Source organism: Gastrolobium bilobum, unplaced genomic scaffold (genome assembly GCF_033153095.1).
Source record: "Gastrolobium bilobum isolate Gb01-03AN ecotype WA unplaced genomic scaffold, APGP_CSIRO_Gbil_v1 utg2134, whole genome shotgun sequence".
NCBI lineage: Eukaryota > Viridiplantae > Streptophyta > Magnoliopsida > Fabales > Fabaceae > Gastrolobium > Gastrolobium bilobum.
In genome coordinates, this window is record NW_026899657.1 from 258,812 (window position 1) to 273,498 (window position 14,687).

The 14,687-nt window shown below is 30.9% G+C and overlaps 2 protein-coding genes across 2 annotated transcripts; both read right to left on the reverse strand.

Annotated features, from left to right (window-relative positions):
- Positions 1–3,491, reverse strand: LOC133292345 (nudix hydrolase 10-like). Its single transcript, XM_061490753.1, has 8 exons — positions 3,306–3,491; positions 2,194–2,259; positions 1,811–1,948; positions 1,593–1,670; positions 1,448–1,498; positions 1,308–1,342; positions 995–1,103; positions 1–204 (listed from the first exon to the last, which is right to left on the reverse strand). Exons 1-8 carry the CDS (start codon positions 3,489–3,491, stop codon positions 1–3), a joined length of 867 nt encoding a protein of 288 aa, XP_061346737.1.
- A 7,573-nt stretch (positions 3,492–11,064) lies between these two features.
- Positions 11,065–11,604, reverse strand: LOC133292346 (nuclear transcription factor Y subunit B-9-like). Its single transcript, XM_061490754.1, has one exon. It carries the CDS (start codon positions 11,602–11,604, stop codon positions 11,065–11,067), a length of 540 nt encoding a protein of 179 aa, XP_061346738.1.
- Between the last annotated feature and the right edge of the window lie 3,083 nt (positions 11,605–14,687).

A 14,687-nucleotide genomic window follows, 5' to 3' on the forward strand; every position in this document is an offset into this window, starting at 1 on the left:
CTAGATTGACGTGGAAGACTTGTCCAGGTCATGGCTATTTAAATAAAGATAACTCAACTGCTCCTTGAAATATGATGAGATACGTCGTGGTGAGAATCCAGCATAGCACCTTTCTAATTTTGCCAAACATAATTCACTTGCGTACTTGAAGGGCTCGTGCTTCTGGGTGAAAGGTTGAGCAGCATATTCCTCAAATGGCATCCACTTTGTGAGAAAATGAAAAGCACACCAAAATAAATCATAGTTAATTAAGAGAACTGAATATAGATTTCAAAAAGTAGCAAAAGATAGGTAACAATAGCACTAGATTTATAAGGGAAACATGCAACGGGCCAACGACAATGGTTTATATAAATGACAATAGTCTTAGGAAGTTAATCAGCATATTTATACTAGCTTTCTGTTGGGAGCTCTCTTTTGGATGCAGGGTTTCATATAATATCTGATTCATCTTGAGAAAGGAGCTTTAATTCGAAAAAAATGGGAAACCTAGGTGCATGTAGTCAAGAAACCATCATTCTTAATTATCAGTTCCAGGGTCGATTTCAAACACGTGGGGACGAATTTACCATGTAAATCGTGTGGTCATAAAGCGTGTGAGAATAATTAGTAATTCAACCTTCTTTTATATTATGTCACACACACACACACAATTCACATTCAAATTCACACCAGAAGGCCATATTGGAAGTCATTTTTCGTTTGCATTTTTTCAGATATGAATTTTGTAGTACATTTGCCATTAGTCGACGTTGTTGATCATGAGCAGCAACATACGTTAAGGTTGATATGCATTAATTGCTACGTTCATCTTTTAGCTAGTCAATAGAAGTCCTACATTTGGAAGAAGAATGTTCCGTTTATGTTATGCAAGTATATATCACCCTCATGCATGTATGTGATCTGCTTTATGGTGGCAGAATATCATATGTGAGATCTCTACATCAAAACCAATGAAAGATATATAAGTTGACTTCGTCAAATATAATTATACCTTAGCAGCCTCAATTTCCAAATCTTGCTTTTTGATGTCACTAGAAAGAGGACGCAACTTGCAAAGGAAAAATAGGTCCGATTTTCCAAAGAATGAATTATGCGATTCTCTGAAAATTATAAACATGAGCAGTTTAAAACAAAAATAAAATAACAAGGAAATAAGAAAGAGTGACTTCATTTGCATTTTCCAATTTTGAAATCACGAAAAAGATAAGATAGGTGGAGGAGAAGAGAGATAGATCAGTTTTTAAAGTAAAACTTCAATAGAGGTCTAAATGTGGTATAGATATCACGGACTAGAAAATTTAGACCTGAATGCTAGTACTTCCATAAATTCTGTATCAATCTGGACGAGGAAAAAAGATAGACCAATTTAAAGTTAAATTAATGCAAAATCACAAAGCGCATTCAAGAACAAACTAAGAATGTAACTTTCTACTTTGACACTTACTCCTGTCTCTTCTTTTACTTCTCTGACAGCTGCGGCTAAAAGCTCCTCACCCTGAAGTTATACCATGTTAGTTTCGTGATTCTGACCAAATTGGAATTTAATTTTCAACATTAGAGGAGAAAATTTTCTTTGAAAATACTCATACCGCTTCAACTATTCCAGTTGGTATCTTCCAAACGCCAATACCATGGAGTTTACCTATTTTTTCCTGGACTACAAGCACCTAGAATCCCACCAAAAACAGAAAAGAAAAAGAGAGGAAGAATAATCAAAGTTCTAGGATTAGGACAGCTAGCTAGTATGAAACCAGGTTGTGTATTTGAAAGCAAGCGCGTAGATCAAAGAAGCATTCTCATTTCAGACCTCTTTTTTATTGTTTAAGACAAGACCGCCGACCCTTACGCGGTGGGATGCATTTGGAGGGATTGTGCAGCCTGTTTCAGGAATCCAATAAACTAGCATGAGATAGCTTGGTTCAGCATGGTGGTACCAGAAACCTTCCTGCCAGTAACATATATTTATTGAACAGGTGTGTGACCAACATAAGATATAACATGTTTATTAGCTTTATAGAATCAGTCTACCTTTTATTTTAAACCGAATTTCACACAAAAAGAGAATGAACAAAATCAAGCTAGCTAACCTGTGTGGCTTCTATGAGATATATGACAAACATTCCCATTTGAATTTCAAAGTTAGAGAACATAAACAATCTTATGATGGCTTGATAGTTTTGGAGAGATTACCTTAATTGCAGTTTCAACAAGATTAACTAGTGCAATTGGTAACTTGATCCAAACACCGCTTTTCCCCTGTAATGTGTTTTACAATTCATCGGAGTTATGTTATGTTATATTCTCTTAAGCTAATTCTTCTTTATCCTCATGATTTAAATGGAAAAGTAAAAATACTTAATATAGTAAGAGCCTGAAAAACATTTAATATTTTTCTTCTTTAAGTAACTAGGAGGATTCTCATAGGAGAATATATAATATATTATTCGAGTTAATTAGTAGATGATGACACTATCTAGAGGTAAGAAGTTTTAGTATATGGTTGAACCAGTCTTTCTTAATTAGTAACCTTACTACACAGTTATACGTAGCAAAAAAAATTATCAAGTTTTGAAGCTTAAACTAAATGTCCATTAACACTGTCTTACAGTTTGCGCCGTGAAGTCACAAAAAATCCATACAAATAACACTCTATCCAATATATATAAACAAAAACACAGTGCTGTCCAAGGAGATACATTGAAGTATAATGATTTCTTTTTCCGATAAAAGAATTCACCGACCTTGTGTTTGGATAGAGTATTTTTCAAAATCACAGAAATTTAAAATACTGAAATTGAAATACCAGTTATTATAAAACACGTTTTGTTTGGATTGCAAAAATGGAGCATTTCAAAATTCAAATTATAGTTTATGGTTTCACATTTGATTCGCTCATCCCCTCTCTCGGTTTCAAAATTTATCTTTCTCTTTTAAATTTTCCTGAGTTACTGGTGATTCTGCAATCAGTTCTGGAGGCTTTTAGAGAGGAAGACCTTGCATGTAAGTTGCAAGCTCTACATGATACTAGAGGGTGCCCTAGGAATGAAATCCAGAAGCCAGAGGATGAAGCTCTAAGAAACTGTTTAGAGAAAACGTGAAATTGTACACAATTCACCATAACATCAGTCAAATAGCTTATTAGTTGGGACACTTCAGAAATTTGAACGAGTTAAGATAAAAGGAAGCTAGAAGAGTAGTTACACTTGATTTTCAAATGATAATTTTGATTTATAAATCTTAATTAAAACAACAAATACATCATCATTCAAAAGCTATATATAGTTAGATATTATTATAATCACCTGTTGCTTCCATTGTGAAATTGAAGTTCTGAGCAAAGTAACAAAAACTTCAGTGTCCATTGGCTCCTTCAAGTCTATAATGACTCCTCCATGGGCATCATCAGTGGCAGGGAGAATGTCATCACATTCAAAACCATTGTCACACAATCGTTCACCTAATGGTGCTTGACTAGGTGAGACCGACATGGGCTAAACTGAATTATATTTAAAAATAACAAAAATAATAAACCCCTTAATATAATTATAGTCAAAGTAAACACTAAGAAACCTTGAAATCCTGACACAAGAAAGTTCCAATGGCAACAACAGAGAATGCCAGGAGAATGGACACGATTGAAATGAAGATATATGGAGAATCAAAAGGCTAAAGTTTAGGGAAGAGTAAAAGGGAAGAACTACTCAATGGACGTTGGGAAGTTGTAGGGCACAAGGTTGCAATTTATAACCAAGCACATTGCGCCTCGGAGTGCACGGTGATGTAAAAACTTTGTCATATATATTAATATACCGTAACGATATATTTATAAATTTTTTATTTACAAATTCTTATAAATTACATTGTGTATTTAATTAGAAAAGTATATATTATATATTTCACATATATTTAATTGTTTCTACTTTTCGAAATACGTAATATAATTTGTAAACAAAGATTTTATAAATATAACTTACCTTTTAATATATATGTGTTGATATTAACTTAACTCTCTTTAGATATAAGTAAGTTCTCAAGCATCCACATTAATTTCGATTTTTTTGGTCGGTTTTGAAATTAATTCTGAGTGTGGGACGGATTAAAAGTTAAAATTTTATAACCTGATGATATTGACAGAGATCGAATCAAATTCCCCCCCGCCCCCCAATTCACCTCCCTCTCATCAACTGAGCAGCCAAGTGTACCATTTTCCATTTTAAAACTTTAATATTGCTATCGGTGAAACATATTAATTATTTAATGATATAGTTGCGTAAATGGTAGCCAGCTGGGTGGCCTTATAGTCAACACTAATTCGATCATTGGAGCAGTATGAACAAAGGTTTTCCTCTTTCGGCAGAAAGTTGAATACCAAAACCTTAAAAGTCTGAAGTGAAAACCTTCAAAGGAGTATAAGAACCGCCCTTTCAGACGTGTCTTGCAAGTCGCGACATGAGTTGACTTTAGAATGTGTTTCACGTTTAAAGGTTCGCGTATGAGTAGTAAGACTCATACTTAGTTATAATTGATAAGCTTCAAGACTGAATCAATATCTTGGCAAAGCTACCCCCAGTCAGGGATGAATTCATATTTTATTCAGATTTAAATAATGAATCTTTTCAACAAGAGAGTTGGTATTAGTATAATAGTAAGCGAGTTGCACTTTCATATTTAAAAAAAAAACCCTATAAAATGCCATATTTAAAGACCAGTTTTATTTTTGTATAAAAATTTTCTTTTGTTTTTTGAATAAATATTTAAAGGTAACGCTTCTAAGGTTGACTATAAAGAAACTTATAATTAACTTTTTATATTAACTTGAATGATGTTTGATCTTTTATTTTATTGTGTTTGGTAGGGATTTGAGTTTGTAATAAATTATCAGTCTGGCAATATATTTATAAATTAAATTTACATATATGAATGTAATTATTTTAATTTTAAAATATGTAAAATAAACAAAAATGTTGCCGTGCATATATAAAGTTTGCGTTCAACTTGATTTTATAATAACGAAAAATTCCATCTTTCAAAATTATTTATAAGTTGATCTAGTAGTCTTTTCAAAGTTGTTTATGTTGCTTGGTTTACCTTTTTGCATTTTTTCCTCTTTTAATGTTGGTTCAATATAACAGGTACAAAATATATTGTCTGTGGTGCGCTCGTAAGATTTATTTTGAATATTTAAAATCCTCTGTGATTAGATAATATTTAAACACCTTATGAGTTAATTATAAGAATAATAGAATTTATGTACGTGAATTTCAATCATAATGATAGAGCATATTCTAACAAGAAGATCGTAGAGTATCCTTGACTAAGAGTCTTTTACCATTATTTTTCAAGTTTATATTTTATAATGAGTAAGGATTATTTTATATTAATGTAAATTACATTCTTGATTTTGGCCATTTATTTTATTTATATCTCACAGCTCTGATTTATTAAATATGTGAGTCATTAGATATAAGCAATTTAATGATCAAGATTGAGTGTAAATTTTTTTATTCTTACCCTGATATAATAATAACCTGCTCCTTTTATAATTTTAATAGAGATAAATTATACTTATTACTTTTTTTTAATAACTTATTACTTTTTTTATCACCTCTTACAACTATTTTATTACTGTTGGATTAAAATAAAACCTATGATTCTCAATTAATACCATTTTATAATTGTTAATTTGATTTTGATCAACGATAACAAAATTAATAATAAAAGATGATAAAAAAAAAGTATTATCTTCCGGATTTTAATATGCTAGCTAATAATTAGTTGAAACAACATTGTAATATACTAATCTTGTTATTAATACATGTTGCCCCTCGAGTTTGGTGTGTCTATCTTTTGATTCATTAAGTGTATCATATCAGGGAGCATGCATTATTTTGTGGAAACACTCTCCATCATATTGTCGGTTCTGGATTGGTTTCTAAATATTGGAACATATCCGCGTCCCTAAATTGACGAAAATCATGGGCCAGATTGTGGATTTGGTTATCATCGAAACTTTAGGAAAAAATCTAATATTATAATATGACAATATGAAATGTATGATTTATTAGTCTCAAATTTTAGCGAAAGGAAAACTCTTACTGTAGACATATGACAACTTTTATATCCAAAATCAATTTTGTGAGTACATATTGAAGCTAATCTAAAAGCTAAATACAATTTTAGGTGCTCATTTTGAAAAATAACTTTGTGTAATATTTAGTAAAATATTTAATTTTTTTAATGTAGAAAAGAAAAACACACGCACTAACCTAAAAATATAAAAAAATAAATAAATTTAGAATTAAATGCAGTCTTAATCAATTTGTTACTCATTTTGTCTGGTTTTAATTGATCAACTTCTAATTAATTATAATGTAATAACTTTTTTCACCACGACAAATAATTTTTAAAAATAAAGAACATCCTACATTTCTCATTGAAACACCAGTCGCATCACTAGGATTAGCTTTTCCCTTGTATAAATTCAGCCCACAGGAACTAGCTAGTGTCGACCATTCATGAGTCAAATTTTAAAATCCAACCTTTTAAAAACAAAAGTGAACTGAAGTATAAATTCAGCCCACTGGAATTGAACAAGTCTATATATATTGTCGTGGAGTGGAAGTATTTTTGAAATAAAGTCCACACGGAAAGAGTGGGTCATATCAACATCTAGTGCCGTCAATTGAGTCGCAACATTCCTTATTTGTATGATGTGCTCACACACACCTTTTACAATTGTGAGCTTCATATATAGATGAAAACCTCATAAATTGGGTGCGAACAAGTATTTTATCCGAAGACTTAAATTTTTCATGAATAGCATTTAGAAGTGTCTTAACTTTGTCATGCATTATGATAAAATAATAACGAATGCCAGTAGAAATTTAGGTCTTCATGAAGATAACTAAGGCAATCAGATTGCTCCCACTTATAATTATTATCGCTAATTAAGTTCAAGAATGTCTGTTAAGAGTGTTAGTGTTAATAGTGTAGAAGTCCCACATTGAGTGTGTCTCTTTGTATTCTCCAATTGGTTTGCTATATAATAGCACCAATGTTGTGTAGTTTAATACAACAAGGATTACTATCATTTCCTCTTGTATCTATAATATTTAACATGGTATCTAGAGCCTAGCAAGAGGAATCTTAATCCGTTTAACTTAGTTCTATTTTCCATAATTTCAATATGATTATAGAGAGATATCACCCTCCTTGAGGGATTCCCGTTGCTATTTCTTTTTCGGGTTTTTCTTAGTATGCTCTGTGACTGCAGCTTAGACTGATCTGTCACATCAGAAAAGAATGATCCTTGAGAAGTTGTTGGGTTGACCACCGTTGTCGTTGACCGCGTCGTCCACCGTTGACAGCCGTCTCCGGCGACTTTTCCGATGACTTTCCGGCTACTTTTTCGGCGATCCACCACCGTCTCCGACGACTTTTCCGACGACCCACCACCGTCTCCGGCGACTTTTCCGATTCCACGAAGCTTTGTTTTTCTTTAATCTTCTTTCTTCCCAAGATGGAGTATTTATACTATTCATCATCCATCTTGAGGGGGAGCACTGTCCAAGTTGCTGATGTTGTCTCCGCTGATGTTAATTCCGACACCAAAGTTTCTCTTGAGGGGGAGCACTGTCCATGTTGCTGATAGTCATTCCAGCACAATTGTCTTTGCCGATGATAATTCTAGCACTGTTTAGAAGTTCCTCTTGAAGGGGAGCATTGTCCATGCACTGTCTATGTTGCTGATGGTCATTCCAACACAATTGTCTTTGCTGATAATCATTCCGGCACTGTTTAGAAGTTCCTCTTGAGGGGGAGCACCGTCCATGTTGCTGATGGTCATTCCAGCACAATTGTCTTTGCCGATGATCATTCTGGCATCTTCCATGTTGATGTTCATTTCGACGCCATTTTTAGCACATTGTTGATTTTTGGTTTCTCATTTAGGAGATTTATTTTGATGTTATGTTACTTGGTCTTTCTTGTAATAAAGCTTGTAGCATAGTCAAGGGGAAACCACGGCTGCTCACCAACTGTTAAATGAAATGTCTGAGAGGGATCTTGATGCTGATGTCCTGGTCAGCTCAGTTGTCTTTGCCGATGATAATTTCGGCACCATCCATGCTCTGATGTCCATTCCAGCACTGTCTCTTTATCAGCTCTTCACACTGATGGTCATTCCAGTTGATTTGTTGTACTTAGTCATTTCATTTCGTTGATGTAGCATTGTTGTTTTTGGTTCCTAATGGGAGTATTATTTATGTATCAAGCTTGTAGCATATGATCTATATGCTACAGCTTGAGGGGGAGTGTTAAGAGTGTTAGTGTTAATAGTGTAGAAGTCCCACATTGAGTGTGTCTCTTTGTATTCTTCAATTGGTTTGCTATATAATAGCACCAATGTTGTGTAGTTTAATACAACAAGGATTACTATCATTTCCTCTTGTATCTATAATATTTAACAATGTCAAATTTCACATCAAAGATATTCGTAGGTTGCATGATGGCATAATATTAATCGGAAATGGATTCTCTTATGTGTAATTTAACATGATCATGTCATGTGAAATGATCTTAACCATTAATAATTAAATCAACGGTGATGATTGTGTAACTTTCTATCCTTATTTTTTTTTCTCTCATCCCTTATCACTACTAACTCATCCATGTATGGTTATGATTGACCCACATGATATGGTCATATTAATTAGCACATGAGAGGATCCACTCCCATATTAATCATACATGCTATAATTAAAATTTGAGACTAATAAATCATATGTCATGTTCTACCAATATAAAGCATACTTAACATTTATGAATCTATAAGTATAAATTATTTGTGGGCTAAAATTTTAATTCAATTTGGTCCATACATAACTTTATGATAAATCTGTCAATTATTTCCTAATTTGTGTATGTAAATCAAGAATGTAATTTAATTTTATATCCTAATCAAACATACAAAATATAATAAAGTTTTATGTACGATAAGATCTATTATATCACATATGATATATAAACTACAATTAATATCATTATGTGATCCTAGAACTCATAATATATGTTTTTTTAATTAATTAAAGATGTTGTATGGTTACTTGTTAATTAATTAAAACTAGGGAAAAGTTCAGAAACCCTATATCGTTTCTCTTAGAATCACTTACCCTCTTATTTATTATTTATTTTTATCGTTTACACCATTTTAGTTTTTCCATCCAGTCCACCTTCTAACATCTTAAAAATTAAATTAAACTATCCAGTTTACCCCTATAAAAAGAAACACCACTAGACTATCTATTACTTTGTTCCTATTCACTCTTTTTTAACTTCTTGGAAAGAAAATTTTATAATGTAATACTTTTTTTTCGGAAAAGTTCAAAAATCCCCTGTGATTTCTTTTAGAATTACTTACGCCTTTATGGTTATTTTTTTTTATCTTTTATACCCTCTATAATTTTTTTTTATCCAGTCCATTTTCTAACTCTTTCAAAAATTAAATTAAATTAAATTGTCCATTTTGCCCTTGTAAAAAGAATCATTGTTGAGATAAAATTTGAGAAAAGTGTGTGTCCTTTAAAAGGATACATACTTAGGTCATCTTAGGAGAGAGATAGATACAAAAAGGTGAGACCCATATTTTTATTTAAGTAAATAAAATTAAAAATTATTTAAGTAATAAATTCATATGTAAATATATATTTGTTCCGGGTCAAAAATAAAAATAAAAATATGAGTCAGAGAGATAGGTAATATAGAAAATATAAATGTTGGAAAAATAATAATATATTAAGTAGTAGATTGATCTATTAATATATAGTACTCACCAACGTTACTCTCTAAGATTTGTGCAAATATACACAGAGGAGAAGCGAATTTATAATGAATAAAATAAAAAAATCTAGAAAAATTTAAATTAATGAGGAGCAAATTGAGTTATAATAAAAAGAGTTCAATTTAAGTTGAATTTTACATTCTGATGGAGTTAAGAGTTTGAACATGGAATGTATGTTTGATTTTTTTTTTTTTTTTTTTTATAAACCATATGTATCCTCCACGAAAGGTAATCTTGTTCGGGGCGGGTCCAGAATTAAGGCTTTAAACCCCTTTCAAAAATTATACTGGGGATGATCAAACATATCTCTCACCCCATCTACTTAGCTCCCATGCACTAACCGAACTATTTGTTCTAAATCTTTTACTCTAGCTACAAACACTTTTTTGTTTCGGATCATTACTTCAGTTTAGCATCAATTGTCGTTGTCCAGTTAGAACTTTTTTGGGTTTGAGTTTTTATTAGCGTATTTGTTTTTGTAAAATGAATTAAATGAATAATTTGATATTTTTTAATGAAAATCCATGTTATATTACATAATCTATTATGAGCTAGCTAGAGATTTACTATATATATGGATATTATACAACACCAATTATATATAAGATAAGTTTCAAATTTATTATATCCTGATTGTATTAAGCAATTTCTTCAAATAATTATGTCTTCCTTTACAACTTTCACTCTTACTTATTAATGGAGCAAGTCATAGGGTCACAATATAAAAGTTAATGGAATAAAGAGGAAGTATAACTTAATTTTAGCTAGAGAAAATGATATTAATTAAAAAATTAATTCTTATATGAATCTAATAGAATTAAACCAAAATAAACCTTAATCCTAGATCAGTCTCGAACAAGATTACCTCCGGTATATAATACATGTGGTTTATCATAAAAGAAAAAAAAAAGAATTTCAGCCAAAATTAGTTCGAGTTTTGAATTGGTGGATCTTGGCATCTTGCTATCAAAAGCACATTTAACAAAGGTGTGAATTAGCTCACTTTTAAGGATCTTCAAATTCATCCTCATATTGGGCTTTATTTTGCCAAATCGAAAATAACAATTGATGGCATTGCAGAGACCATAAAAATAATCAGAAAATTCCAACATAAATTTCACTAAATAAAACAGGTTCGTTCTTTATTTTATTTTATTTATTGATGAAGCAAACATAACATTTTATTTATTTTGGATCACTACGCTACAAATGCATTGCTTCATTCAGTCATCGAAGAATTTGTCAGGATTAAGGTAAGCAGTAGACTCAAAGTAAACATTGGCACCGCTTGAGCTGCTACTAGCTCCTGACTCATCTTTTTTAGTTGGGTTTGGATATGGGTCTGTTGATAACGGTGGTGGCACACGATATGCAGCTGCATCGAGACGATAACGATTATAGTAAAGAGTGCAAAACTCAGCAAAATTATGAGAACCTAACCTCCTCATTGCCCATAACAAATCTTCTGTTGTAATAGTTGATCGTTGCTCGCTTTGGCACCGTATATTAGCCTCGCTAGTGATGAGGCTAATGAATTCAGTCACGCTCTCTACCATTGTTATCTTTAATTCATCGGTGATTTTTGTATTCGGTGGAAGAGCTTGGTGCACGATTCTTAGCACATTGAACATTGGCAGGTAATGATTTTCTTGATGGGGCGCTTCACCTTCCACCACCACTTGCTTGTTTTTTGAAGAAGAATCCCCTTCCTCCTGCAATTGCTTTGAACCTAAAAACACATGCACCCCAAGTTTTAAGATCATTTACCTTCATACAAATAATTACATATAAGAATTAATAAAGAAAAAGGAGAGACAAAAACTCTGATAAAAAATTAACAAAAAAATATTGACAGAAAAATTGAGAATATGAAATTTAAACAACAATTCTTATAGAAAATTATCCAAACCAGTATAGATATCAAACTAGTATTGGAGATTAAGCTTATACACGTCTATATATGATGAATATTAAAAATGAAAATCAATATATTTAACACGTGTGAATTCTTTGGAGTGCTTGCTTACTAGAGATTGATTTTTCAGGCTGGCCATGGTGAAAGGAAGACCCTCCGCGCTCCATACTATCTCCTTGAATAAAAGGATAGATGCTTGAATTTTCTACTTTGCTTATGAGTTGACACTGGTTACAGTGTGTTCAATTTATAATGGGGAAAAAGCTAATCCTGATCTTTTTATTTAATTATTTTTCTTTGGTGAAATCTAGGTGTTTTTAATGAGGGAGATAAGATGTTCTTGACTTTTAAAAACCATTTAATGTTGAGAACAAAAAATTTATTGCATTATAATTAATTAAAAGTTGATCAAAATAATAAAGGCTGAATAAAAGAAATATGCCTTTAATTTGCATATTGAATGGACACTGTTTTCAATCCACTGGATTTGTACAGGAGAAAAGTTAATCCTGGCGTTTTTGATGAGGGATCTAAGACTTTAATTTTATTAAATATCATTTATTGTGAGGAATAAAATTTTTATTATATTGTAATTAATTTAAATTTGATCAATCAAAACAAGACAAATTGGATAATAAATTTATTAATAAGACATTTAATTTAACTCTATTTTTTTCTTAATTTTTTTTTTGAAAATTTTTGACTTTAAGATGAGTGAGTGTTTTTAAGCATTAAAAAATAAATAATTTACAAAATTTATTAATATACTATTAAAAGGGGCTTAGTGTTTGTCCTTTTAGAGGACATATTATTATGTCATTTTAGTTAAAACTACAATGTTTTATGATAAGAGAAATAGTTATACAATAAAAATTATGGTGGGAGAAAGTGACAGATTTTTTTAATTTAAATAATAATTAATTATTTTAACTAAAATAATGATCCTTTAAAAAGATAAACATTCCCCCCTCACACCAAAAAAATAAAAAATTTCCCCTATTATAAAAGTGAGTGATATTAATATCGTGTTCATCTTCTAGATTAGTTTCAATATGTACTTATAAAGTTGATTTTGGGTATAAAACTTGTCATATACCGATAATAATTTTTGCTTTATGGCTACAATAAACCCATGCGGTATCTCTTTTTAAAAGTTTATAATGTTAATTTCTTTGCTAAAGTTTTGGTGTTAATTGAAACCATATCTAGCGCCGGGATCTAGAGATGTGGATAAAGGTATAAATGAGCCGAAACCAGACTTGAGCCTAATTAGTTTAGACCTATATAAAATATATTTCAAGTCTCCGTTGACTTAATGGCTTGATACAAATTACATTATAAGTTTGATCTGACTTGTTTTTAAAAAATACAAGATCGGATATGACCACCTATCAAATCTCAAAGTTTTTAAAAATGACATATTTTACTTTGTAAATTTTAATTCATAATTACTTCATTTCTTTTGTATGTTTAAGTTGATGGAAAGTTAAAATAATACAATACTAAAACCAAAATATTGATGATTTAACTATTTTGCTAAAAATTGCGTAAGATATTATTTCTTAAAAAATACAGGCCCGAGCTAAAGATTTATAGGTCGGGTCTTTTAAAATAGACTTGTGACCTAATTTCTAAATATGTATTTTAATAAGTCCAAATTAATTTGTCATGACAAGCCAATGGAAGACTAAATTATATGCCCTTGACAAATCGCCTAACTCGTGTACACTCCTAATTCCTAAATATACATAATGTATTTTTCCAATGTTTAGAAACCATTATTTATTGTTGCACACGTTTTATGCACACTCATAATCGACTTTACGATTGGAACAATTTATAAAGGGGCACTCATGAATTTTCTCTCTCTGAACTCATTCTTACCCATATATTTATACACCACATAGGCAGTAAAAAATGATTTAGAGCATGTTTGCCGCATTTTTTTTAAGCTAACACTTAATTTTAAAGTTAAAGTTAAGAATAACAACTTAAAAAATGAAACTAAAAGTTATCTGGTAGTTATATAAACTTTTTAATTTCTCAATCTAAAAATAAATTATTTGGTTAAATAATATATAGCTTTTTCTAAAAAGTTGATATACATATTAAAAAAATTCTCTTAAGAGTTTTTAACTTTTTTTAATATTATGTAAAAAAATCTTTTTACAATTACAGCTTTTACAAAATTATATTTGGATAAACTTCTCTTTTTAAATTAAAGAGAAGAAAAGCTAAACACTACTTATAATTGTCGAAACCAAATACTACTTATAGGGACAAGATCCGTTTACAAACTTTTTTTGCAATTACACTAATGTAGAACCGATCGTACACTGTGTGATTAATGTAGGACCGGTCCTACATAGTGTAGTTTGTAAGAGTTTGTAAACAAAAAAATTTGTAAATATAACCTGTCCGCTACTTATAACCTTGAGTTAGTGAGCAATAATGGTAGGACGTACAATTCAATCCTTTTACTTTAATTCCACAATGATCTAATTGCTATTTGGATATGTAGGTATGATTATATCATTAAGAATATTTATCATTGCCTACAAAGGTGAGCATAGTTGGTTAAGGGTCTGATCTATACCCCACAAGGGCTTGTTCAAACTTGGATGTCGATGTGAGCACTTTATTGGTTGCTGATATGTAATTCCTTCCGAAATTTTTTAAAGAAGTTGAGGGCTCTTCCCTGATCCTAGTAAGATATCGGTGTTTAATCTCACTTAAACTTTTAGTCATAAAAAAAAAAATATTTATCATTTTTTGAATCGGATTAATTTAATACCTGAACTTGTTAAGAGATATGACGGGTGATATTTTTCTTGAAAGATGAAGCAAATCAATGTAACAGTAACAAAAAAAGCAATGGTATAAATATATCTTAATAGAGGTCACCATAGAGGTCTCCATAGAGGTCTAAAG